The following is a 24,905-nucleotide window of genomic DNA, read 5'->3' on the forward strand; positions in this document are numbered from 1 at the left end:
CAGGATGTTGCAGTAAGTCAGTTTCCTGTATTTCAGATGAAGGGAAAATAAGAAGTTTCTGATCACTCTGGGAAGAGAAGACTGAAGATGAAAATAGTCCTGTTTTAACCTTATAGCCTGAGAAGGAATTGTGCTTCATGTACTGGCAGGCCAGAGCTGGAGCAGAGAAAATCAGTCAGTAAAATTTAGTGGTATTTGGCTCAAAGTAGCTTTTCAAAGGGTTACACTGATGCGTATTGCCCAAAGAAAGGTGCATCACTTACCTGCATAGGAGAAAACCACCATCATATGAAAATAGGTGATAAAATTTGGGCTGTTCAGCCTGGAGAAGGCTGCGTGTAGACCTCATAGTACCCTTCCAATATCTGAAAGGGGCCTACAAAGACGCTAGAGAGTGACTCTTCATCAGGGACTGTAGTGACAGGACAAGAGGTAATGGGTTTAAACTTAAACAGGGGAAGTTGAGGTTAGGTATAGGGAAGAAGTTCTTTACTGTAAGGGTGGTGAGGCGCTGGAACAGGTTGCCCAAAGAGGTGGTACATGCTTCATTGTCCCTGATGGTGTTCAAGGCCGGGTTGGACAGAGCCTTGATGAACATAGTCTAGTGTGAGGCGTCACTACCCATGGCAGGGGAGTTGGAACTAGATGATCTTAAGGTCCTTTCCAACCCTAACTATTCTATGATTCTGTATTGAACTGAGGGATGATGCATCTTTATATGAAGGATGATTACCTTTCTCAGTCCCAGAAAATGAATGAAGCTGGTTCATGATCTAGAAGTTTCATGTAAAAAAAAAACCTGAATGGAAAACATGCAAGTTTCCAACTTACACCTGTAAGCATACACGTACAATTTAAACTAAAAAGGGATCAGATCTGTTGTGTACATGGAGTTGCTGTTACAGTTTGCAAAGAATGTATATAAATTAAGGCATGAGGTCTCTTTTTCTGGAGCAATAGGAGTGCCAAACAGGAGACTGTCTGGAAAAACACATAGAGGAAAAGAAAAGATCAAAATAAAGTCATTCAGGAGTCTTCTAAATATTTCTAGTAAGCACTTCTGAGCTAAAAATTCAAGTGGCCTAAAAGGAATTTCAAAGATGGGAGATGTCTCTGAGGTTTCATAAGAAGGTAGATCTGCTAAAGTAACCATCAGGGAAAGGTGTCTGTAGACAGTTTCTTCTCTTTTTTCTCTAAATGGTTTGTTCTTAGTGGTTATTACTGAATTTATTTTCCAAGGAAAGAAATAGTATATTCTTCTAGTTATAAAATCCCAAAGGAATAAAGGGTGACTACTTCATTTCTATCATGAGTGTTAAGTGAATGATAGTTGTAAGGGTGAGAGAAGTGCCCATCTTCTTTCCTTTATCCCTAACAAGAAAAGCAGATGGTCTAAAACCTTTTGAGACGTATTCAGGGAAAAGAGAAAGATGTTCAGGTTAAGACAAGGCTGTACTGGAGATGAAAATAGCAAATAAAAGAAAACAATTGCTGAATCATAGAATCATAGAATAGTTAGGGTTGGAAAGGACCTTAAGATCATCAAGTTCCAACCCCCCTGCCATGGGCAGGAACACTTCACACTAAACCATATCACCCAAGGCCTCGTCCAACCTGGCCTTGAACACTGCCAGGGATGGAGCATTCACAACCTCCCTGGGCAACCCATCCCAGTGCCTCACCACCCTAACAGGAAAGAATTTCCTCCTTATGTCCAATCTAAACTTCCCCCATTTAAGTTTTAACCCATTACCCCTTGTCCTATCACTACAGTCCCTAATGAAAAGTCCCTCCCCAGCATCCCTATAGCCCGCCTCCAGATGCTGGAAGGCTGCTATGAGGTCTCCATGCAGCCTTCTCTTCTCCGGGCTGAACAGCCTCAACTTTCTCAGCCTATCTGAAGACCGTGCCTTTATGATAAAGGGATGTTTCTAATTGACTAGAGCAGCCAATGGGGCCAAGTGAAGAGTTTTCTTGGTGTTTTACAAAATATTAATGTTCTACTTTTAATTTGAACAATTGAAGTAAGGAACACTCTGAACAATTAAGAGTATTGGAGATTTCTGGACACTGCACTAAGAAACTTTCCATGAGAAAATACAGAGCCTGGCCTGAGTGCTTTAAAATGTAAACCATGTTAGTGCTAGGAAGCAGCCATGTTAAAAGATCTGTTGAAATAAGTGTAATTTACTTCAAGGAGCCTGTATTTTGTCTTCTGAAGAGAATTGCAGAAATACCTCAAAAGAATTTTTCAGAGTAAAATACAGTATATGTGGAGACGTATTTCTGAAGCTGCATTCTAATCTGGTTTCTGGTTCTGTTTTCTGCTTTCTTCTCCCAAGGACCCTCTGCACAAAGCAAAGCTAACCCTATAGCTTTAGTAGCTTCTGATGAGAGGTAGTAGAATGTAAATTTATCATTCATCTAGAAGGTAAGAATGAACGAACTTTTTAGAGGGATTCTGTCTGAAAACATTTGTTATTCAGTCTGGACAGTAATGTTTTTACCTTTACTTTTCCCTCCCTTCCTCCCCCCCTAAGTTTAATATGGTGTCATCTCTTACAACCTTTTTGATGGACTTTCTGTCGTGCCATGGCAATGTTCACTAGAGCACCTCTTTTGCTGTGAATTCCTTGAACTTGTCACCCCATCTCAATTACATTTTGGGTACAATATGCAGTACATGCTATATACCTTATTTTAGATGCTTACCAGAGCTTTACAAATGAAGGGAATCTAACCATAGCCTGCAAAGTAATTTTATAAGATGTGTATCATTTTTATTTGTAGCCGTTACTATGGTCTGCAAGGAGCTTCATAAGCGTCAGTTAATTTTTACAGAAATCATCCTTTGTGATAGGCAAAAATGAAAAATCCTTTGGGTCTGAAGCCTTTGTTTGAGGGTATATCATCCTAAACTTCCTTCAAGGAATTTCTTTGTTAAGCCACTTCAAAATTTACTATTTTTATAGGAGTTACTGAGGTTAAACTTGGCATGAGCATTTGAAGGATTTAAAAGCATAGAATCCTGTAGGTGAAACAAAGCAATAAAAATCTGCATGATTACTGAATCAATATTATACCATTTCCTGTATACTGAATTCCTTCATTTATGGTGAAAAATACCTGTCTGTTTACCTCTTATCTTCTGTAAATATCGTGCCTATTTTTTTAACGTCTTTCCTTCTCCCATTGTATCTCCTCCCCTGTGATACAATCAATTGCATCAGTGGATATTATATAAAGAAAAGGCTTCAGTGGAGTTCCCAGTTCACCCACCTTAGCCACCATGGGGCTAAGAGTTGCCAGCCTTTTTATGCTCTGGTTGGCTCTTTCCTATGCAAATGAAATAAGAAAAGGTAAGATCTAGAAATTAAATGGTAGCAGACTGCCTCCTGGAAAAGAGGGAGAGAATTAAAATACCACTGCAGAGGTAGAAAGAAGCAGGGCATTTAAATAATGCACTGGAGTTTTAAGGTGCCTCAAATTTCTTAAACTTTCAAATACTGAGGCTACGCAGCTCAGCAAGCATAAGAAGATACTACTCTCTTTGGAGAGATTAGTACCAATATCTACTGCATTCATCTCTAGTTTGATGTGCTTGGAAAAATTTTCAGTGTTACATTTCTTTCAATGTGTTGAGACTTTCCTAGGTATGAGTGGACTTACTTGGCAGAAAACAACTATGAGAGTTTGGGAGGTTCATTGTTACATCAATGAAGAAAGTGGATGATTGTGCCTTCTGTTAGTTTGGAATGACATAAGTGCTTTCTTTAAAAGTGAATATACTAACATTGGACAAAGATGATTTTGTCATTCAGGACATTAATAATCCTGTAAATGCTCTAATTTATTCCTTTATCAACTTTGAAGTGTTGAAATGGAGCTGTCATGCTGAAAGCTATTTTTGGAGGAATAGGTGATGAATTTTGAGCCATGATCACGTTTGGGGTATTGGTCTTGCTTGCTGCATCTTGAATTCAGCAGTGGGAGGAAAACATTATCTTACATTTTTTGTCCCAGCTGTGAGTTGTGGGAGAGTGTCTGTGTAGCCTTCATTCTGGGGAGAGAAGTATATCAGCTTCTGGATATATTTGGTATGATTGATGCCATCAAAATACAATAACTTAGAGGTCCCCTTGATAATTTCGCTTTCTCAAATTAAACACTGCAAGAAAATTTTGTGTAGGTGAGTGGCGTGTGTGCTTTTGGTACCTTGGCAAGCTTCTCAGTTATGCTCAGCTTTCATGTTTACCCCTAATATACAGCATCTTGCAATTTATCACATACTGTGTTCATTTGTATTATTTGTTAGTACAAATGTCTGGGAAAGGAACAAATATCATAATCAGCTTCATATTTTGCTGTTGCAAAATATTATTTTTGTCTCCTACCATGGTTATTTTCTGACCTATCTTATGAAGAATTTCTATTCGGTAATAATAGGAATCACTACTCTGTTAGTTAAAGAAAGAATTCTTTAAAAACTTCTGCAGCGTACAAATCCTTTCAATACATATAAGCTTTTTGCCTTCCAGAGTAGGAGTGGTAGTTCCTTGGTTTCCTATCTTTTTTTTTCATTTTAGTGCATGTTGCATCAGGAAAGAAAATAGCTTTTAGAAATATTTAATACTACTAAAAATAATATTGTGACTCAGAATAATATCATGTGTTTGGTAAAGCAGCTCCTTTGCACTGATGCACCATCTTGTTAGTAGTCTTAGGGTTAAGTTTTCGAACCTCATGCGGGCAAGTTCCTTCACCTAAGTGAGGATTATGAGATATGAATTAAAAACAACAAGGTGGTTGGTGACAGCCAGCATGGCTTCACTAAGGGGAAATCCTGCCTGACCAATTTGGTGGCCTTCTATTTTGGGGCTACGAACTGATGGACAGGGCGAGAGCAGTTGATGTCATCTACCTGGACTTGTGCAAAGCATTCGACACTGTCCTGCATGACATTCTTGTCTCTAAATTGGAGAGACATCAATTTGATAGGTGGACCACTCTTGGATAATGAACTGGCTGGATGGACGCACACAAAGATTTATGGTCAATGGCTCCATGTCCAGCTGAAAAGCAGTAACAAGTGGTGTCCCTCAGGGATCTGTGTTGGGACTGGTCTTGTTCAACATCTTTGTTGGTGACATGGACAGTGGGATTGAGTGCACCCTCAGCAAGTTTGATGATGACATCAAGCTGTGTGGTTCAGTTGGCATGCTGGTGGGAAGGAGTGCCATCCAGAGGGACCTTGACATGCTTGTAAAGTGGGCCAATGCTAACCTCATGAAGTTTAACCACGCCAAGTGCAAGGTCCTGCACCTGGGTCAGAGCAATCGCAGGCACAGCTACAGGCTGGGCAGAGAAAAGATTCAGAGGAGCCCTGTCGAGAACGACTTGGGGGTGCTGGTTGATGAGAAAATGAACATGAGCCGGCAGTGTGCACTCGCAGCCCAGAAAGCCAACCGTATCCTGGGCTGCACCAAAAGGATCATGACCAGCAGGTCAAAGGAGGTGATTCTGACCCTCTACTCTGCTCTTGTGAGACTCCGCTTGGAGTACTGTGGACAGTTCTGGTGTCCTCAGCACAAAAAGGACATGGAACTGTTGGAACAAGTGCAGAGGAGGGCCATGAGGATGATCAGGGGACTGGAGCACCTCCCATATGAAGAAAGGCTGAGAAAGTTGGGGCTTTTCAGCCTGGAGAAAAGAAGGCTTCATGGAGACTTCATAGCAGCCTTCCAGTATCTGAAGGGGGCCTATAAGGATGCTGGGGATGGACTATTCATTAGGGACTGTTGTGACAGGACAACATGTAACAGGTTCAGACTTAAACAGGGGAAGTTCAGGTTAGATATAAGGAAGAAGTTCTTTACTGTATGGGTGGTGAGGTACTGAAATGGGTTGCCCAAGAAAGTTGTGAATGCTCCACCGCTGGCGGTGTTCAAGGCCAGGTTGGACAGAGCCTTGGGTGACATTTTTTAGTGTGAGGTGTCCCTGCCTCTGGCATGGGGGTTGGATCTAGATGATCTTAGGGTCCTTTGCAACCCTAACTATTCTGTGATTCTATACCTGACTATCAGAAGTATTTGTTAATGTCTTAATTTCTTAATGTCTTTAATTTTAATTAATTAAATATTTCCATCTCTTCTGCTTTGTGGGTAGATACTTGATGAGGTTTGAGATCTGTGGAATCACGGCATGAAATTGCAAGCGCTTTCTACTGTAAAATGCAACACAACCTTTTTTGATGCTAACTTACTCATTTCACTTTTCTCATGCCTGTTTCTTTTTCATCACTTAACAGGCAGGACAAGAAACCATGGTCACTATGTCTGCAGCACTTGGGGAAACAACCATTTCAAAACTTTTGATGGAGACATCTACCAATTCCCTGGCATTTGCGAATATAATTTTGCTTCTGACTGCCGAGAGCCTTACAAGGAGTTCTCTATCCATATTCAGCGTGCTCTGAACAGCAATAACCACCCTGAGATCCAGTATATTCTGCTAACAATCAAGGACTTTACAGTGTACCTCAGACCAAAACTGGTTGTTGTGGATGGGCAGATGTAAGTTCCTTTAGTGTAATAGTATTTCCAGTAAATGTGCTGGGAAGTTAAACCAGGATTGATTCTTTACACAGCTGTTTGTATACTATTAAGGAAACTATTACAAACATTTGCTTGTGCAGAAAAAAACCCCAAACCTTTAAATCCAGCATAAGAATTACTTTGGAGAGAGACTTTAGTATTAATCATTGTTTCTTGCAAGTAGGGAAGAGGTTTGAATGAATTGTTCTTCTGGTTGTGCAGGAAACAATCCAGGCATAAAAATGACAGAGTTTCATTTGTTTTATGGTGTTACCTTGAGTTTACTTTAGCAGATGGTCTAGCAGATCCTCAGAAATTAAGATGGGGTCTTTTTTTTTAGGGTCTTTTTCTCTTATTTTGTGGCAGATCATTTTTTCTGATCTTCATAAATAATCTTTTAAGGTCTGATGGTCATTCCTTAAGGGATTATAACCGATATTATGCAAAATATACACTGATTTGTACATAGCAATATCATAGAATCAGAGAATGGTTAGGGTTGAAAAGGACCTTAAGATCATCAAGTTCCAACCCCCCTGCCATGGGCAGGGACACCTCGCTCTAAATCATGTCACCCAAGGCCTCATCCAACCTGTCCTTGAGCACTGCCAGGGATGGAGCATTCACTACCTCCTTGGGCAACCTATTCCAGTGTGTCACCACCCTAACAGGAAAGAATTTCCTCCTTATATCCAATCTAAACTTTCCCTGTTTAAGTGTTAACCCATTACCCCTTGTCCTATCACTACAGTCCCCAATGAAGTACTTCTTCACAATGAGCTGTAGTATTTTTCTTCTCCTGTAACATGCTTGCACAAAGAACTAGTCTGACACCATTACTTGCTGCCAAGTACTGTCTTAACCTAGCCTTTCCTGTTGTTAGCCTATCACTTCAGTCTCTGTATATATACATACATACTGAAACAAGTGAAGCAACTCATAGATTAAGACATAGTTCCGAAGATGGAAGAAACTGGGTTGGTATGATTTAGCATAATTAAAAAAAAATAAATTCTATTGTCATTGTAGGACTGGGATTTGCTCAAAATGCAGCTTTTGCTCCCAAGTTTGGAAGCCACTGCAATGAAAATCTGTTTAAAGATAGGAAGTAACATTCAGTTTTCCAGGGATCATGCCAGATACGTAAAAAAAATGACATGAAGCTGTAAAAAATGCATTCTTGTCCCAAGTTGTAGAAGCCCTTTATTGTGTACTCAAGTTTTAAAAAGAACTTCAATGAAAAACAAGTTTAGAAATCCTTTAAAATTTGCTTTTCTTAAACCAAGTATCTTTTTGTCTGACATAATTTTCATAAAACAATAGGATCTCTTCTGAGCAGGTTGAACAGGATTAATTTTTTATAGAACTTAATTTTCCATGTTGCTTTTTAAATGACATGTGATCCAGTGTCATGTAAAATAGCATTTCATGCTACTAAAGGGAAAAGTAAAATAGAAAAAATTATTAATTTGCCTTTTGGTACCTGATCCACTGATTGATTGAACATCCTAGTATTAGAAAAAAAGAAAATAGAAATATTCCATGCTGTAATAGCTGAAAGTTCAAAAGTTGCCCAATTTTTTATAATCCCTCTCCAAAAACATGATCTCTTAAAGCCTTGCCCAGAGAATGAACAATGCAGCTAAAAGTAGAAATAATGGCTTCTGAATTTCTTCCTAACATTTAGGTGTGTAAGTCATTTGGCCATGTTAAAAATGCATGAGATAAATAGCTGGAAAAATCCCAGCAACTAGAAATTAGGAGATAAAAATTCTTCCAGTCAAGAGATTAGTGAAGAGGCGATGTGCATAGACATGAATCCTGTAACAATTATATTGGCAAATCTATAGACATTTAACTGGTTATTTTTACTGGATTCCAGTTTACTTCTGTTTGAACAGAATCTAGTTTTATAGGATGAGGCTGCTTGCCACAATCCCTTTATTGCTGAATTAAGTTCAACAGTGCACTGTAAGACAGACGTGCAAGAGCAGGAGAGAGATCTGGTGAATTGCTTCTTTGTCATACAAAATCATCTTTGCTCACCCTTCTTCAGAATGTTTTGTCACATTATAATGTCTTGCTGTCACCATTAACAAGCTTGGTCCTGTCAACTGAAAAATATTTAACTAACTACTGCAACAAACTACTGAATTCCTCTTTACATGCTCCTTTCTTTTCAAATTTCTGTTGGCAGTCCCTGTATCTGCCTGTGCTTTTTAAACACTATTTTGAGAAGGAAGATCCTTGCAAAGGAACATTCATTCTCCCTGAAATGGTTGTCAAATCTTTTGGTAAAGAAAAGCTTCCATTTATGTTTTTACTTCTTTCTTTGAAGTAAATTATTAGTGAGTGTTTGGATATCCTCTGTTAATAGCACAATGAGGATGGATTTTCTTTTGACTAAATTGAAGACATCTAACATTTTGGCTTCTTTCATGAAGAATCTGTACCCTTAGGGATGCTTTGCCTCTGAAATTGTTTTTCCTTTTAAATGCGATAAGTTATCATGTCAAGTGCCAGAGAGAGAGGGTTTTGGGCCTCATTAAAACAAGGCACCCTGTGCAGCTAAATTCAGGTGGACAGGGACTGGTTTCTCTATTCATTTTGCTTATTACAGACAATCATGTCATGTCTTATGTTTCTATACTAATGCAAAATCTCTGATTTTCTTCCCAGTGTGAAGACACCTCACTACAGCTCTGGTGTGGTCATTGAGAGCAATGATATTTACACCAAGGTTTATGCCAAATTAGGCCTGATTCTGATATGGAATCAAGAAGATGCACTGATGGTATGTATGACCCATGTCTTTTTTATTGACATTTTCCTGGGTTTAACAGACTACAGTATACTGACCAGAAGTTGACTCTCACAAACTGAACAGAGGTAGAGTGTTGGGCTGACTCACCCAACTGACATTCATAGTACCTTATTTTAAAAACATAGAAGTTCCCTTCTCTGCAGTGTGATAGAGGTAGCAGTATGGCATGCAGATATTCTTACTGGTCTCAAGAAAGAGAGAAGAAGTGTTCTGAGAAGTAGCTATAGCACCCCCATAATCCAATCTGTGTTTTCCTTCCTTTGTCTTTTGAAGTGCTGCCACCATCTACTTTACTAATTTACAGCAAGACTTAAATTTTATCCTAGTATGCAATTAAAAAAAAGGGAGAAAATTTAAGCCAAAGCAGTAGTCTTGTGGTATTAAGTATACTTTCCTTTTCATCTTTATCACTACTTCCATTATTGAAATACAGAAACTTCAGTCACTTCTTTCTGTTTACTGTGTTACTTTATGCATCTGTGTGTTTATTAACTATGTTACAAATTTATTTGCTACTTCTCTGAGAATTTAGGGTTCACCATCACTTCTGTCATTTAGTAACTTCTCTTTCAAGTAAAAGTATTTGTTTTGGAATGTCTTCATGCCCAGATAACTCTTTTTTGTTTTTCCTTTTTCTTTCCGTTATCTAGGTAGAGCTGGACAGCAAATTTAATAACCATACATGTGGTCTCTGTGGGGATTACAATGGAGTTCCAATCTACAATGAGTTTGTCAATGGAGGTGAGTCATCCTACCATAGTGACAGTTACCACAGAAGATAGTCAGATAAGCATTGTGCATAAGAGCATAACAGGAGAGCAAATTTCACCTGAGGGATTTCTGTGCCCCATAATAAATATTATGTTCTAGTGCTGCATTCCTGGTCTAAGGTTATTTTATTCCCAATAAACCATCTTGCCCTTTTTTCTACTGGCCTTCTTTAACTCTAAATTTTTAAGCACACTTAGACATAATAGATAAAATTGAGAGCTAGGCCTGTGTCTGACAGGCACATTTCATAACATAGTAACCATTTTCTTTGATCAGTAGGGTCCCAGGAATCAAATGCTCCTTGTTGTCAATTTCTGGGGTCAGGAAGTCCTTTTTGTAATTTTTTTCTCACAGATGAAAGCTACAATTCAATTATGTATGGGAATTTACAGAAGATCAACAAACCCAGTGCCAAATGTGAAGATCCTGATGAAACTCAGGCTATTCCAAGCTGCAATGGGCATGTGAGTATTCCTAGTGGTGAACTTCACTTGCATGGGCACGTGAAGACATCCTTGTGCTACAGGGTGTTAGTGTGTGTGTAGCTGGGAAAACTTAGTACCTTTAGGGCAAATGATTTCTTCTTCCTTCTTGAATAACTATTGCTGTTCAGAAGACAAGTTTTTATGGCAAAGGAGGAAGTGTCTAGAAACTCAGGTGCTTACACATCTCTGAAATATTATTCTTCTTTCTTAGCATGATGAGTGTGAGAGGCTGCTGACTTCCTCTGCATTTGCTGATTGTCGTTTACGTCTTAATTTGGAAATGTACATCCAAGCCTGCATGCAGGACAAGTGTGCATGTAATGGAAGTGAGGACTCCTTCTGCCTCTGCAGCACCATCTCTGAGTATTCTCGCCAGTGTTCACATGCAGGTGGCCGACCGGGTGAATGGAGGACACGCAGCTTTTGCCGTAAGCAGCTATATGAATTTTACAAAGAAATATTTTGTGGGTATAGCACTTTTAACATTTGCATTTAAATTCATTCTTTCTCTACACAAATTATGTGTAATTAATCCATACCTTACAAATTTCATGCCAGTAGTGCAATAAACTGCATACTATATTCTTTTCTTCTTCTATTACCCTTGTTATTAAGAAATAATTTTCAGCAAGTAGAAATTCTGTTCCCATTGAAAACCTGTGAGGTCTGATGCTACAGATGATTGGGATAATCTGATCTACTCGAAACCAAAAGAAGAAAACATAAAAAGCAGGGGAAGCAGTTCAGAAACATGCTTTGCCAGATGATATCTGGCTTGGGACATCTCTGACTTGAAGGGAGTAGGGTGTATGATCTGTGGTTTCTGAGGAATGATGAACTTCATACACAAATAACTGGTGGTGACTTTCTCATTCTTTCAGCTAAAACCTGTCCTGATACCATGATCTACAGAGAAAGCAGCTCACCCTGCATGGATACTTGCTCACACTTGGAGATCAGCAGCCTTTGTGAGGAGCACTACATGGATGGTTGTTTCTGTCCTGAAGGCAAGTGTTATTCTAGCTATTGCATATGGACAAAGCCAGGAGCTCTGGCGAAGGAGGTCAAAGCTAAAATATTAAATGTAGTCAATTTATATCTTAAAAATTAGTACTATTTTCACCCCCTAGGTGAAAATTATTCTAAGGTTTTTAAACAATATTATAATTGATTAACCAATGATTTTATTGTTAAATCATATACAGGTAATAAATCTGCTTTTTACTTCTTAATGAATTAATTTCTGCTAATATATAGAAAATCATGCTTTTTAGGTTCAATAATTGTAGTACAATGGATGTCATTTGCCTAGAGAGTGATAATGAGGGTCACTGAGTGAAATTCTCAGACTCACAGTTCATCATATTTGAAAAGTCATGGCAGTCAGGTGAAGTTCTGGATGACTAGAAAAAGGGAAATATAACCCCCATTTTCAAGAGGGGGAAAATGGATGACCCGGGGAATTACAGACCAGTCAGTCTCACCTCTGTGCCTGGCAAAATCTTGGAGCAGATTCTCCTGGAAGACATGCTAAGGCACATGAAAAACAAGGTGGTTGGTGACAGCCAGCATGGCTTCACTAAGGGGAAATCCTGCCTGACCAATTTGGTGGCCTTCTATGATGGGGCTACAGAACTGATGGACAGCGGTAGAGCAGTTGATGTCATCTACTTGGACTTGTGCAAAGCATTGGAGTGTTGTCCCACACAACATCCTTGTCTCTAAATTGGAGAGATATCAGTTTGGTAGGTGGACCACTCAGTGGATAAAGAACTGTCTGGATGGCCGCACGCAGAGTTGTGGTCAATGGCTCAATGTCCGGCTGGAGACCAGTAACAAGTGGTGTCCCTCAGGGATCTGTGTTGGGACTGATCTTGCTCAACATCTTTGTTGGTGACATGGACAGTGGGATTGAGTGCACCCTCAGCAAGTTTGCTGATGACACCATGCTGTGTGTTTCAGTTGGCACGCTGGAGGGAAGGAATGCCATCCAGAGGGACCTTGACACTCTTGTGAAGTGGGCCAAGGCCAATCTTATGAAGTTTAACCATGCCAAGTGCAAGGTCCTGCACCTGGGTCAGAGCAATCGCAGGCACAGCTACAGGCTGGGCAGAGAAGAGATTCAGAGTAGCTCTGTGGAGAAGGACTTGGGGGTGCTGGTCGATGAGAAAATGAACATGAGCTGGCTGCAGTGTGTGCTTGGAGCCCAGAAAGCCAACCGTATCCTGGGCTGCATCAATAGGAGCATGACCAGCAGGTCAAAGGAGGTGGTCCTGCCCCTCTATTCTGCTCTTGTGAGACCCCGCTAGGAGTATTGTGTACAGTTCTGGTGTCCTCAACACAAAAAGGACATGGAACTGTTGGAACAAGTGCAGAGGAGGGCCACTAGGATGATCAGGGGACTGGAGCACCTCCCATATGAAGAAAGGCTGAGAAAGTTGGGGCTTTTCAGCCTGGAGAAGAGAAGGCTGCATGGAGACCTCATAGCCTTCCAGTATCTGAAGAGGGGCTATATGGATGCTGAGGAAGGACTCTTCATTAGGGACTGTAGTGATAGGACAAGGGGTAACGGGTTAAAACTTAAAAAGGCTATGTTTAAATTGGATATAATGAAGAAGTTCTTTACTCTAAGGGTGGTGAGGTACTGGAATGAGTTGCCCAGGGAAGTTGTGAATGCTGCATTCCTGGCAGTGTTTGAGGCCAGGTTGGACAGAGCCTTGGGTGACATTTTTTAGTGTGAGGTGTCCCTGCCCATGGCAGGGGGGTTGGAACTAGATGATCTTAAGGTCCTTTGCAACCTTAACTCTTCTATGATTCTATGATTCTACTGTCAGCCTCAAGAATAAATATTACAATGATAGTCTACAGAGTATGCCAGAATGACTGAAAACCTAAACATGTGAATGTCTGAGATTGTTCTTGTATACTTGCTTTAACCTTTTTGTCTGTGTGTAGGTACATAAACAAGTAGACTTACATCTTCAAAGCTGTGTCTTATAACAAGCAAAAACAGTATTCTTCAGTTTTGATAATTTCGGCCTTTGCTTTCTGTGCTGTATTGAGAGCATGCCTCCTCTGAGAGTTCTCCTCTCTGGAAATCACTTATTTCAGAAAGAGCTGGAATAGTTTACTGTTGTGCTTTGCAGGAACTGTGTATGATGATATTACTGAAAAAGGATGCATACCTGTTAGCCAGTGCCACTGCAAACTCCATGGAAATGAGTATTCACCTGGAGAAAGCATTACTAATGAATGTGAAGAATGGTAAGGATCACAGTTGTTTATATACCTTTCTTTGCTTGATTGTAAATGGGTCTGTGTTTTTCAGTCTTCCACTTAATCATAGAAGACTTCCTGAAAACGTTCTGAAATGAGCATTTATGTTGCATATTTATACAACCAAATCTTTTAAAAGTTTTCCTGTGTCTATGGCATATGGCAGAGGGGAAATCTTAAGGAAATGGTCAAATACACATTCTAAAAACACTTGTGGTTTTCTTGCTGTTTGCTAGGTATGCAGATGCTTTCAGTGCTCTTAGCTCCTGTAATACCTACAAGCATTTTTAAATTATTTGTCTGTTTATAGCACCTGTGATTCAGGCAGATGGACGTGCAAAGATTTACCTTGTCCAGGCACATGTTCAGTGGAAGGAGGCTCCCATATTGCCACCTTTGATGGGAAGAAATACACCTTCCATGGAGACTGTTATTATGTGTTGTCCAAGGTACTGTGCACTGTAGAGCTTTTCTCTTTTTGAGTAAATACAGATGTCTGTGCACTGATATGTAACAGCTGTGAATTGTTTTATTCCATTTTTATAGGATGAGGGAAGTAGAAATGCTGAAAACTGTACTGAAACATTTAGGAGGGGCTGTAATAGCCCATCTGAGGAGTTGGGCACTTACTACAATAGGTTGTTAACAAAGTGAGATAGTAGACTATGTATGCTGTTGTTATCCAGTGGAGTCCTTCATGTATAAGAAATCAAAGGATCACTCTGGCTGCATGAATACGTAGGCTACAAAAATTGGCAGTTCTTAGGTTTAGATGCTTTCAACCAGATTGGTAATAGCTGTTCATGTGTCTGAGTGTCAAAGTCAGCTAGGGAAAGGAGCTGGGCCTGTTATTTTAGAGAACGACAAAGATCTTGAACTAGAAACCCTTGGCAGTTCGGATTCCAAAACCAGTGCTAAAATGGTGGTCTTAATAGCTAAGTTCTAGAGCAATTATTATTGTAACTGATTACTTTAGTCATTGTTTTGGAAATAATCTTCTGAAATCTTTGATTTGACTAATGGGTATTTATTTCCCTGTGATTATAGGGTTTTGTAAATGACAGTCATGCTCTCCTGGCAGAGCTGGCTCCCTGTGGCTCCACAGACAGGCATACCTGTTTGAAAACTGTTGTGCTGCTAGTAGATGACAAAAAAAATGTAAGTGTTCTGCTAGATACGTTGAAAATTAGCGTATTTCCATTACTGTACAGCAATAACTAATCCTTCTGGAGTCACTGTTGTGGACAGATCAGGCACCTCAGGCTGAAAAGCAACTCAGGCTTCTGCCTTGACAACTCAAAATAGACCTAAAGAGTACAAAAGATGAGATTCAAATAAGATGACATTTCCCCCTTTCCTCCTCTGCTATATGATTCTTCTTACTATATTCAGAGTTGGCTGGAAGTAAGAGTGCCATTCTTCATCTCCTCACAACATTTTACTTTATTTCGATACATTTTATAGACCTAATTGTGTCTTCTTCAGAATAGACACCATCTTTGAATATTGATACAATCCAACCTTCTTAAATGTTTATATTTTCATTCATTTTGGTATTCTGTTTTGTTATAGGAATATCTAGATTATATTTATACCTAATTTTACATACATGTACACATAATTTTCCTTCCATGTTTCCAGTGTCCCATGTCCTTTCCTGCATAACTAGAACAAACCCAACCCAAACCAAATCAGAAACCCATAATTTTATGTTTCTGTATGTACAGGCTCTCATTTATGAGGAAGTTTAACAAAATGCTTTCTTACCATGCCCGAATCATATTAAATCATTACACTGGAGCTGTGGCACATGCTTTCATAGAGATTTTGAACTTGATATAGATCTTGAAGGCCTAGCATTTTCTTGCTGGAAGCAAAGTGGCCAATATAAATGAGATTTGTGTTTCATTACTGCTATAAATTGTTGTAGGCAGGTGTAAGTGAAACACTGAACAGCAAGCCAAAACCTTACTTGTATCCTATAGGTCTGCTGCACATTCAATTTTCAGACAGATTCTTCATTCCAAAGATTTTAAGTTCTAGCCACAGTCTAAATGTGCAGAATGTCTCCCCTCTAGATTATTTTTTTTTAGCTCCTTTTCCTCTCATTGATGGAAGCTCATTGATTCTATTTGCTATTATGCAGGTGGTGGTTTTCAGATCAGATGGCAGTGTGTTACTAAATGAGATGACCGTGAACGTGCCTCATGTGTCAGGTAAGGGACATATTCTTGTGTGTCATATGTCATACACCTGCCTTCTCATGTGGAGGTGTATCTTTTGAGAGGCAAAAGTGGAAAACAGTCATATGAAATTGCTCAGATTTTGGAACAACTTGAGGATGAATGTGATTTAATAGTCATCACTGAGAATTTTATGGGCGGACTGCCTATACGGCAGATGATTGAAAAAAATGTCGTTTCACTATTTTTCATACCTCTTGAAAGTACTTTGGCATGTAGCTTGGGAAAGAGGAATTGCCATGGCTCATATTTAAAGCCAACCCTGGCTGCATGATGTATGTCATGGCTCTCATTCATGGTGAGGCTTAGACATGTCTGCACCATCCTGCTTCTTCCCCATGCTTTTTTTTTTTTCTATTCCCTGTGGGAAGAAAGCCTGGCAGAAGGTAACTGCTGTATTTTCTGGTCAATTAGGGCAGGAAAGAAGGTTGTACTGTGTATCATCATCTCATCTTCTCGGCTCAGTTGATGCATCAATGTCTTTTAATATAAGCAGTGAATTTAGACAGACACTTTCAGAGGCTGACTCAGATCACCTAATGTAGGAACATAACATCTGGTGAAAGGTCATTATCAGACAGCAGCTGTGGCCTCTTGGAGTAACTGTTGAAAGGAATGCAGAACTTCTCTTAGCACTCCTTTTTAGATAAGTGCAGGCAGCACACTGATATGGCATGCGTTGCTTCTTATTTACCAGCCTATCTGCAGATTAAAGAAAATAATTCTTCGTCTGAAAGGAGAAGTATTCATGGGCTGGTACATTCATGAGTACTTGTGCAAAAACAATTACAGTGTGTAGCTGAAAGTTTAGAGAAATTAAAGTGCTCTGGGAAAGAAAGTAGACCATCTAATAAGAAGATTAAATGGATAAATAGAGCATACAGTAGTGATCTGCTATAAGAAATTGATTAGCCAGTAGATACTGGGTTTTTTTACTTCAGCAAAGTTTTTGATACTGTCTCTCAGACTATCCTTCTGTACAAAATGTCCAGCAGACAGCTAGACAAGTTCATAATAGGTTGGGTGAACAATTGGCTGACAGATTGTTCTCAGAGTTACAATAAATATGGTTACAAGAGGCTGGCAGACAGTCATCAGTGAGGCTCCCCAGTGACACTCAGTTTTAGGGCTAGTGCTCTTTAATGTTTTTATAAACAATCTGGATGCAGAAGTCAAATTCACGTTTAGTGAGTTTGCCAGTGTAAAGCTGTGGGGATGAGCACTGTATGTAGATAGCCAGCAATTTTTAGAGGAAAGAAATGATTACTTTGATTCTCATCTCAGAGATTTCATGGCAGGTTATAACTTAGAATCTAATAAGTGTTTCTCTTGGCATCCCGTGTTTACCCTACAGTTCATATTTTGTGTTTTCAGCCAGCTTCTCGGTATTCAAGCCATCTTCCTACTACCTTGTTGTACAAACTTCTTTTGGGCTTCAGCTGCAAATCCAATTGTTTCCAGTCATGCAGCTGTTTGCAACTGTGGATCAATCAGTTCAAGGAAAACTTCAAGGTAAGTATCTAGTCAAATGGGAAACAAAGCCATGCTGTTCCACAGCTGAAGAGTCATGTATTCATATATGAGTAATAATTCATGCTACTTACTGATTCAAGAGGAGGAAAATGAAAACAGAAACCAAAACATTGAAAGAGAATTGACTCAAGCAAACTAGAAATGTATTTTTATTATTTCACATTGAAGTCACCTATCACTCCAGTGCCAGTACATGAATGTTTCCTAGAATATTCCTTACTGTTGTATTCAGTTTCTTTTTTTAACAAGTCACAAAATCAGGTTTTTGGTGTAATTTGTGGTTTTAACGTCATCAGAAAGCATAAAACATACAGAACAGGATGATGGTCTTCTGAGGCAGTGGTATCTTCATGAAAAATATTCTTCTCAACAGGTAAAGATTTAAAGTAGGTCTCCTTAATCTTCACTACTTATAGTATGCATTAATATAACAGTGGAATAATCAGCTGTATGAACTTTGATTCTAATGTTTGTGATGAATAGTTGCTTTCCCTTCGACCTTTGAATAAGAATGATTATGTAATTTTTTTTAACCATCTTTTTCAATAGGTCTTTGTGGAAACTTTAATGGAATGGAAGGTGATGACTTTAAAACAACCAGTGGGCTGGTAGAAGCTACAGGAGCTGCCTTTGCTAACACATGGAAAGCTCAATCCACCTGTACAGACCAGGCAGAAAAGCTGGAAGACCCCTGCAGTCTCAGCATTGAAAGTGGTAAGCACATTAATAAGTCAGATAGTTGCTGTATATTACTGCAACAGGCATTTAAGCATTGTAGTGTGGCACTGATGGTTCTTTTTAGAGGACTGTCAAATTAATAATTAATTTCTGCAAGTATGTATACATAGGATCCCTGAAGTGAAGATTTAGGGGGTGATTGCAGAGGAATCTTGAGCTGGAAGGCAGGGAAACAAGGTCATTAATTTATATTCTCCGCAGAGTCAGCTTGCATTTCCTAGTATTATTTTGCCCTCTGTTTAATTTTGCTTTGTTATCTCTGAATAAGGGCTGTCACAATTCCATGTAGACAACTTGCAGCAGAAAAATGCGATGTTTGATTTTATGACTGTGTGTCTACTGCTAGATAATTGAATATGAGAACAGAAATACATGTACAGTGATTGCATGTAGTTTCTCCTGTCTCTAAAATGCATGCGGTTCTCTCATTTGTATCATTGTATTGCATTTATGTGACAACGTAACTAGACATGGCACAAGGAAGGTAAGTGAATTTAATGAATGTAATGATATAATTTAATTTTTCTCTTTCTTTGCAGCAAATTATGCTGAGCATTGGTGTTCTTTGCTGAAAAACTCAGAGGGTCCTTTTGCAAGATGTCACTTAATAATTGATCCGTCAGAATACTATAAGGTATTGTAATCTTGCACTCTTTTTAGTACTGCCTTATTTCAGATGGGTGACAGTAGACATTTATTATTGTTCAAACATTTGAGACGTTACTGAGTACCTTGCCCATAACAGCTGGCAAGGCTTTTGCAGTGATTAACTAAGGCAGAGTTAGAACTATTTCATATGATGAGTTTCTTGCTGGATGCTGCTGAAGAAAAAGATAAATTTGTTCTTCTGTTGTCTTATGTTTTGTATTTAATGTACATTTTCATTAGAGTGGATATTTGAACTGGGAAGAAGATTCAAGAGATGCAGGGATGCACAGAAAGTTTAAGTCTATCCTTAAACATTAGTTGCTAATAAGTCAGGGAAAAAAAAAGTAAATATTTATTACGTTTCCTGTGTTGGTTACAAGGTAATAGCAAATTTTCTTTTGTGCCAAAATTTTGCAGTTTTGTTCCCCCCATGCTCATCACTGTTGAGCAGTAAATGAGGCCTACCTGAGTAAAAAAAGAATTCCTATTTCTTTGCAGCACTTTCAGTCCCTGGTCTTTGTCCTTTCCTTCCATACTTCTCTGAGCATAGGAGTTAATAAAAACAACATCAAAAAAAGGACACAGAATATTTCGTAGCAACTGAGTTGCAATTGCCCGTTGGTTTCCTGTGGGCTTACTGACCCTTTTTCTCTTTTTTCAGAAATGTAAATATGACACCTGCCTCTGTGAAGACAGTGAAGAATGCTTGTGTGCTGCCCTGTCCTCCTACTCAAGAGCCTGTGCTTTGAAAGGGATCATACTGGGAGGCTGGAGGCAAAGTGTCTGCAGTAAGTAGTGGAACTGTAATCCATGTGGAATTATTTAGCCATGTATTTATTTAGTAAGTGGGGTCTCTCTGAATTTTGTTGTCAATGATCGCAATGTTAAGGGATTTGGAGTATCTTAGAAATGTCTAATGGACTTAAAAGAGATAATGCTTATATAATTTACTAATTCATGTTATATTTTTTAGTTGTCATTTATTTGTGACATTTTTAAAATTAGCAAGCAATGTTTTTCACTTTCACTTTCTTTTCCCCATTTGAGTAATAATTTTTAATATCTTTCTATCTTTGACTAATGAAACCCCCATCCATCATGGCTTTTACATTGTCTTTGTTTATCAGTGTCTTTGCTTATCATTGTGCTTCCTTTTCATCAAAAGTACAGTATTGTTGAGACTAGGAGTTTACTACATTGTGCTCTCTCTGATTATCAGTGTGTGGAACAAATATGGGTATGAAAGTAGAAACTATTAGTAGCAGTCAAAAGGAAGTCTTCAACAGGTAAACAAAGTTAGGCCAATGTTACTTCTGACTTAGGATACCTGTTGAAGACTTCCTTTTGACTGCTACTTAAATAAAACCTCAGGAAATATTTTTACCTTTACATGCTGCACAGCCAAAGAAACCAAATGGAAATGTTATGGTTAAATTGTCCACCCTGCATCCCTGAATTATCAGTTTGTTTATTTTCCCTCCAGCTAGTGAAGTGTCTGCCTGCCCAGGAAATCAGATCTTCCTTTACAACCTTACAATGTGCCAGCAAACCTGTCGTTCCCTTGCTGACGGTGAAAAGCATTGCTTGCAAGACTTTGCTCCTGTGGATGGCTGTGGGTGCCCATATAATACATACTTGGATAACCAGGATACCTGTGTGCCCATCTCCAAATGCCCATGTTATTACAAGGGATCATACCTGGAACCAGGGGAATATGTCACAAAAGATGGGGAACGCTGGTATGCTTTACTGTGGCTTCTTTTTTGTGGTGATAAAAGCCCTTTTAAAATTTACTTATTAGGTATAAGCTCCTTAAGTTTTTGTGGTGCTTTAATGAGCACTTGTAATGCATTTCACAACATCTTCATTCTGAGCAAAGCATCATCATGTTGCAATGCAATTTATTAATAATTGAGAAATGCAGCACTGTTTGGAGGTCAAAGTACTGACCTTCATAGATAAACATTACTCTGAACCTACACTGTTAATAAGCCTTTGTTGAGCAAAGGGGTAAGAGGAAGATAAAAGGCTGGCTATAATTTTATGTTGTTGTTTTCTTTTCTGTCATGGACAGATTTCTTGTGTTTTCCATTGAAGGAAGGTCCCCTTGATATGTATTTACTGCAGCATAGGCTTTTTGGAAGGAACTTCCACAATGCTGTTATTTTTTATCATTAACTGACAACTGTTTGCTGCATGAATCATCAGCGCAAACTGTGAAATACTTATCCAGCAGATGAAGCATACAGGCCAACAAAATTGCAACATATGAGTTAAATGGGCATGAAAATGTATTGTTTATCCAAATGAAGGCTTTGATTTAAATTATCATTATAATCCATTTCATTATTGTGTGTTTCCTGAGCCATCAAAAAGCTCAGTATTAAGGGTTAGTAGAATAGCTGTCATTCCTTAAAAGATAACCTTCCAGTGCATTATGCCTAATGCATTATGCTATGTTTTTTCTCCTAGTGGAAATTCATGAGTACACCTCAGTAGAGTTCACCTTGAAATATCCATAGAAATTATGCACAATAAATACAAATAAATACTCTCAAATTTGTAATAATAAATTCTTAGATTTAAATTGAAGACACTGAGCTTACTTTTTTTTTTGATTTCTACTTTATTTGCTATTCTAGTGTTTGCCGAAATGCAAAGATCCAGTGTATTTCAGTGACAGCAAGAATGCAAAGTAAGTGACATTCTATAAAGTAAACTAAAATAAAAGCCATAACTCAACCTCCAAACCCAAACCTACACTTTCGATTGAATTCTCCACTTAATTGTTTTGTATGTTTGCTTTTTATCTTTATGTGAAACAGACATTTTCAATTTGTTCTGTCTTCACTGAGCTTTTTGTTTTTCATAAGGATAGCCATACCCTGAGATTTCTATCTCAGTAGCTACCACCTTTCACACATTTATTTTGCCTTTTCTGGGTTCATCCAAACCAGCAAAATACCTTTCAGGTGTAACAGAATGTTCTTCTAACAAGACGTACTTTGACTGCGATTCATCCCCAAGCTGGAATTCACAAACACCTGTACAACTTAGCTGTCACACTCCTCAAACTGATCATGTATGTATTCAGTTTTTCTCCATGTCATGTTTCCTTTATTCTGTATTCTTTAAATGACACGGTGCAACACAGAAAATGCAGTTGTAACTAACAGTTGATTTCTCTTTGGTTTAATCTTCCTTTCTTTTATCCCAAATAATATTACTCATTTGGTAATTTCATGGCATCCCTCCCTTTTTTCTTTTTACTGTGTCTTCATCAAAAAAGAAAAGGATTAGAAACCTAGAAAGAAAAGCCTTATAAAACCAATCAATATTAGGCTGTTTTGTTACAAATGCTGTTTTTACCAGAGCGGTTATGAATAACTGGAATGAAAATGCAGTGCTTTTTCATAAATTAACAATTTTTGCTCCGATTTCTCAGTTCCAGGCAGAATGTGTCTCAGGCTGTGTGTGTCCTGAGGGTCTATTTGATGATGGGAAAGGGGGCTGTGTGGAGGAGAAGGACTGCCCATGCATTCATAACAACCAGTGGTATTCTCCTGGACAGCAGGTAACAGTGGACTGCAACATCTGGTAAGTTATAATTTTGTACTGTCTTCTAGAATATATTCTATGCAGTAAATTAATAGCCATGTGTAGGCTTATGTACTACAGTGGCTTCAATAGCTGCAAATATAAATCTTTATTTTCAGGCATGCTGTTTGTTATCTGAGGAAACACATATTGTGCTGAAAATGTTGGGGTAATAGTTACCTCTGTTTTCAGTTGGCATCTCTTATTAGGAAAGTACACTCTTTTTTTGAATATGAACACTATCAGATCTGAAAAATTTAGCTAGCCAGAGTTAAAAATCATGTTATAGGCTTAAACCCAGGATAAACTATTGAAGTTGAAACTTAAGACCCTCTGTAACACTGAAATTGGTATTGTGCACATTGTCATGTTTTATCAGGTAGCTGAGGATTCGGTTTATTCTGTAGTTTACCAAACAACACACTCTTGGTGAGATCTGAAAATTCAACTCTTCTGTTCTCTTCTAGTACCTGCCAAAAAGGGGTTTGGAGCTGCACTGAAGATGTGTGCTATGGGACTTGTATGATATATGGAAGTGGCCATTATATCACCTTTGATGGAAAATTCTATGACTTTGATGGAAGCTGTGAATATGTGGCTACTCAGGTAGTGCTCATCAGGGGGGCTGAAATGGCATCTGATTGCCTTGAAGATATACTTTTCTTCTTGGTTTTGTCATTTCTTATTGCCTGCCATCACTCTTCCTGAGGTGTTTGCACATTCTGCCAAGATAAATTCTGAAATTCTGTATTTTCAGTGCCATCAAGCTGTGTGAGTGTGGGCTTTTTTTTGATACAGCAGTCACAAATTGTGTTATAAGAGGACTGTTTTTATAGTGAGCACTAACAACTCATTATCAGTTGTCAAATAAACCAAAATTCTATGTTTTATGAAACAAAGATATTTATATTTAAAGATATATTCCTCATTTTGTTTTATTGTCCCACTTCTTTCCCAAGTTTTGCCACACATTAGACTCTGAAATATGTATATGTATGCAGAGATGTATGTGTATATGTTTGTGCATCTGTAAAAATAGATATATGTAGGATTTCACATATGAAGCAGCAGTAACAATTTATTCATTGTGGAGATTTAAGTGATTCTAATTAGTATGAGACTGAACTAAAAATTAAATATTCTACCTAATCTTCTTATGCTTATTTTTAACATTTTCAATAGGATTTTTGTGGTGACAGAAATTCCAGCGGCTCGTTCAGTATCATCACAGAGAATGTCCCTTGTGGAACTACAGGAGTTACCTGCTCAAAGGCTATTAAAATGTTTCTAGGGGTGAGTAATGATGCTCAGTGAATATCAGTATTCAAGTATTAACAAAATGAAAGTACTGCTCCGAAGCCACATCCCTAAAAGCAGCTATCACAAGCAAAGTTTAGAGGCCCTATCAAATTTATCTGTAAAAGTGTAGATTCTCAGGTACTAGAACCTCTGTCAAACAAAATTGCTACACTACTTCCTGTCGTCTCAGAAAGTCATTCTAGACTTCGAGCTATTGGTTTCAGATTACTTGCATTGTTATGAGCATATAATTTTTTTTTTCTTCATAAAAGTTAATGTTATAATAGTTCTCTTTTTTATCTTTCAGAAAACTGAGTTGAAATTGGAGAACAAAGATTATAAAGAAATTCAGCGAGATACTGGTGATGATGTACATTATTGGAACAAGACAGTAGGCCTCTACCTCGTTATTGAGGCTAGCAATGGTGTGATGCTTATCTGGGATAAGAAGACTACTGTTTTCATCAAGCTGACCCCTGATTACAAAGTTAGGACCTGTCTGTCTTTTTTCTGAATTAGTAGCATGAATAGATCAGTGAGATAAGGAAACATATATGTTGTTCTATTCTGACTCCATGTTTGATTCTTATATTCTGTGCATATTGATTATTAGTTTGCAATATTACTATCACAGCTTGCAGAAGTGCTACTGGAGTTCCTTACTGTCCATGACGATGCATTGCAGAGGATGCATAGCATGTGATTGCAATAAAGCTAAACTTCTAAGGCGTTCTGAGTTTGTAAATATTAAGAACTAAACATCCAAAGTAATTTAGGGAACGCAAATTGACAATACATGCACTTGGAAGCCTGCATAGAATCTCAGCCCTGAGTTAAAACCAGACTCCACATGCAGTGTCTGGGTATGGTTCTGATTTCTGAAAATCAGCATGCTGAG

At 38.5% G+C, this 24,905-nt stretch overlaps 1 protein-coding gene across 1 annotated transcript in view; it reads left to right on the plus strand.

Annotated features, from left to right (window-relative positions):
- The first annotated feature begins 3,289 nt into the window (after positions 1-3,289).
- The window catches only part of MUC2 (mucin 2, oligomeric mucus/gel-forming), a 52,395-nt gene continuing 30,779 nt past the window's right edge, over positions 3,290-24,905 (plus strand). The window contains exons 1-22 of the mRNA XM_061380417.1: positions 3,290-3,359; positions 6,308-6,572; positions 9,273-9,387; positions 10,068-10,158; positions 10,543-10,652; positions 10,885-11,101; positions 11,555-11,680; positions 13,820-13,937; positions 14,260-14,398; positions 14,997-15,107; positions 16,096-16,165; positions 17,567-17,704; positions 18,275-18,439; positions 19,003-19,097; positions 19,773-19,899; positions 20,595-20,850; positions 21,754-21,806; positions 22,084-22,193; positions 22,557-22,708; positions 23,176-23,314; positions 23,891-24,001; positions 24,315-24,494. Coding sequence (XP_061236401.1) covers positions 3,290-3,359; positions 6,308-6,572; positions 9,273-9,387; positions 10,068-10,158; positions 10,543-10,652; positions 10,885-11,101; positions 11,555-11,680; positions 13,820-13,937; positions 14,260-14,398; positions 14,997-15,107; positions 16,096-16,165; positions 17,567-17,704; positions 18,275-18,439; positions 19,003-19,097; positions 19,773-19,899; positions 20,595-20,850; positions 21,754-21,806; positions 22,084-22,193; positions 22,557-22,708; positions 23,176-23,314; positions 23,891-24,001; positions 24,315-24,494 — 2,958 coding nt within the window. The remainder of the gene's footprint in view (positions 3,360-6,307; positions 6,573-9,272; positions 9,388-10,067; positions 10,159-10,542; positions 10,653-10,884; positions 11,102-11,554; positions 11,681-13,819; positions 13,938-14,259; positions 14,399-14,996; positions 15,108-16,095; positions 16,166-17,566; positions 17,705-18,274; positions 18,440-19,002; positions 19,098-19,772; positions 19,900-20,594; positions 20,851-21,753; positions 21,807-22,083; positions 22,194-22,556; positions 22,709-23,175; positions 23,315-23,890; positions 24,002-24,314; positions 24,495-24,905) is intronic.

The sequence above is a fragment of the Neopsephotus bourkii genome, unplaced genomic scaffold, assembly GCF_033783945.1.
Source record: "Neopsephotus bourkii isolate Nb327-2 ecotype Australia unplaced genomic scaffold, CSIRO-AGI_Nbou_v1 NB_1792, whole genome shotgun sequence".
NCBI classification, from domain to species: domain Eukaryota; kingdom Metazoa; phylum Chordata; class Aves; order Psittaciformes; family Psittacidae; genus Neopsephotus; species Neopsephotus bourkii.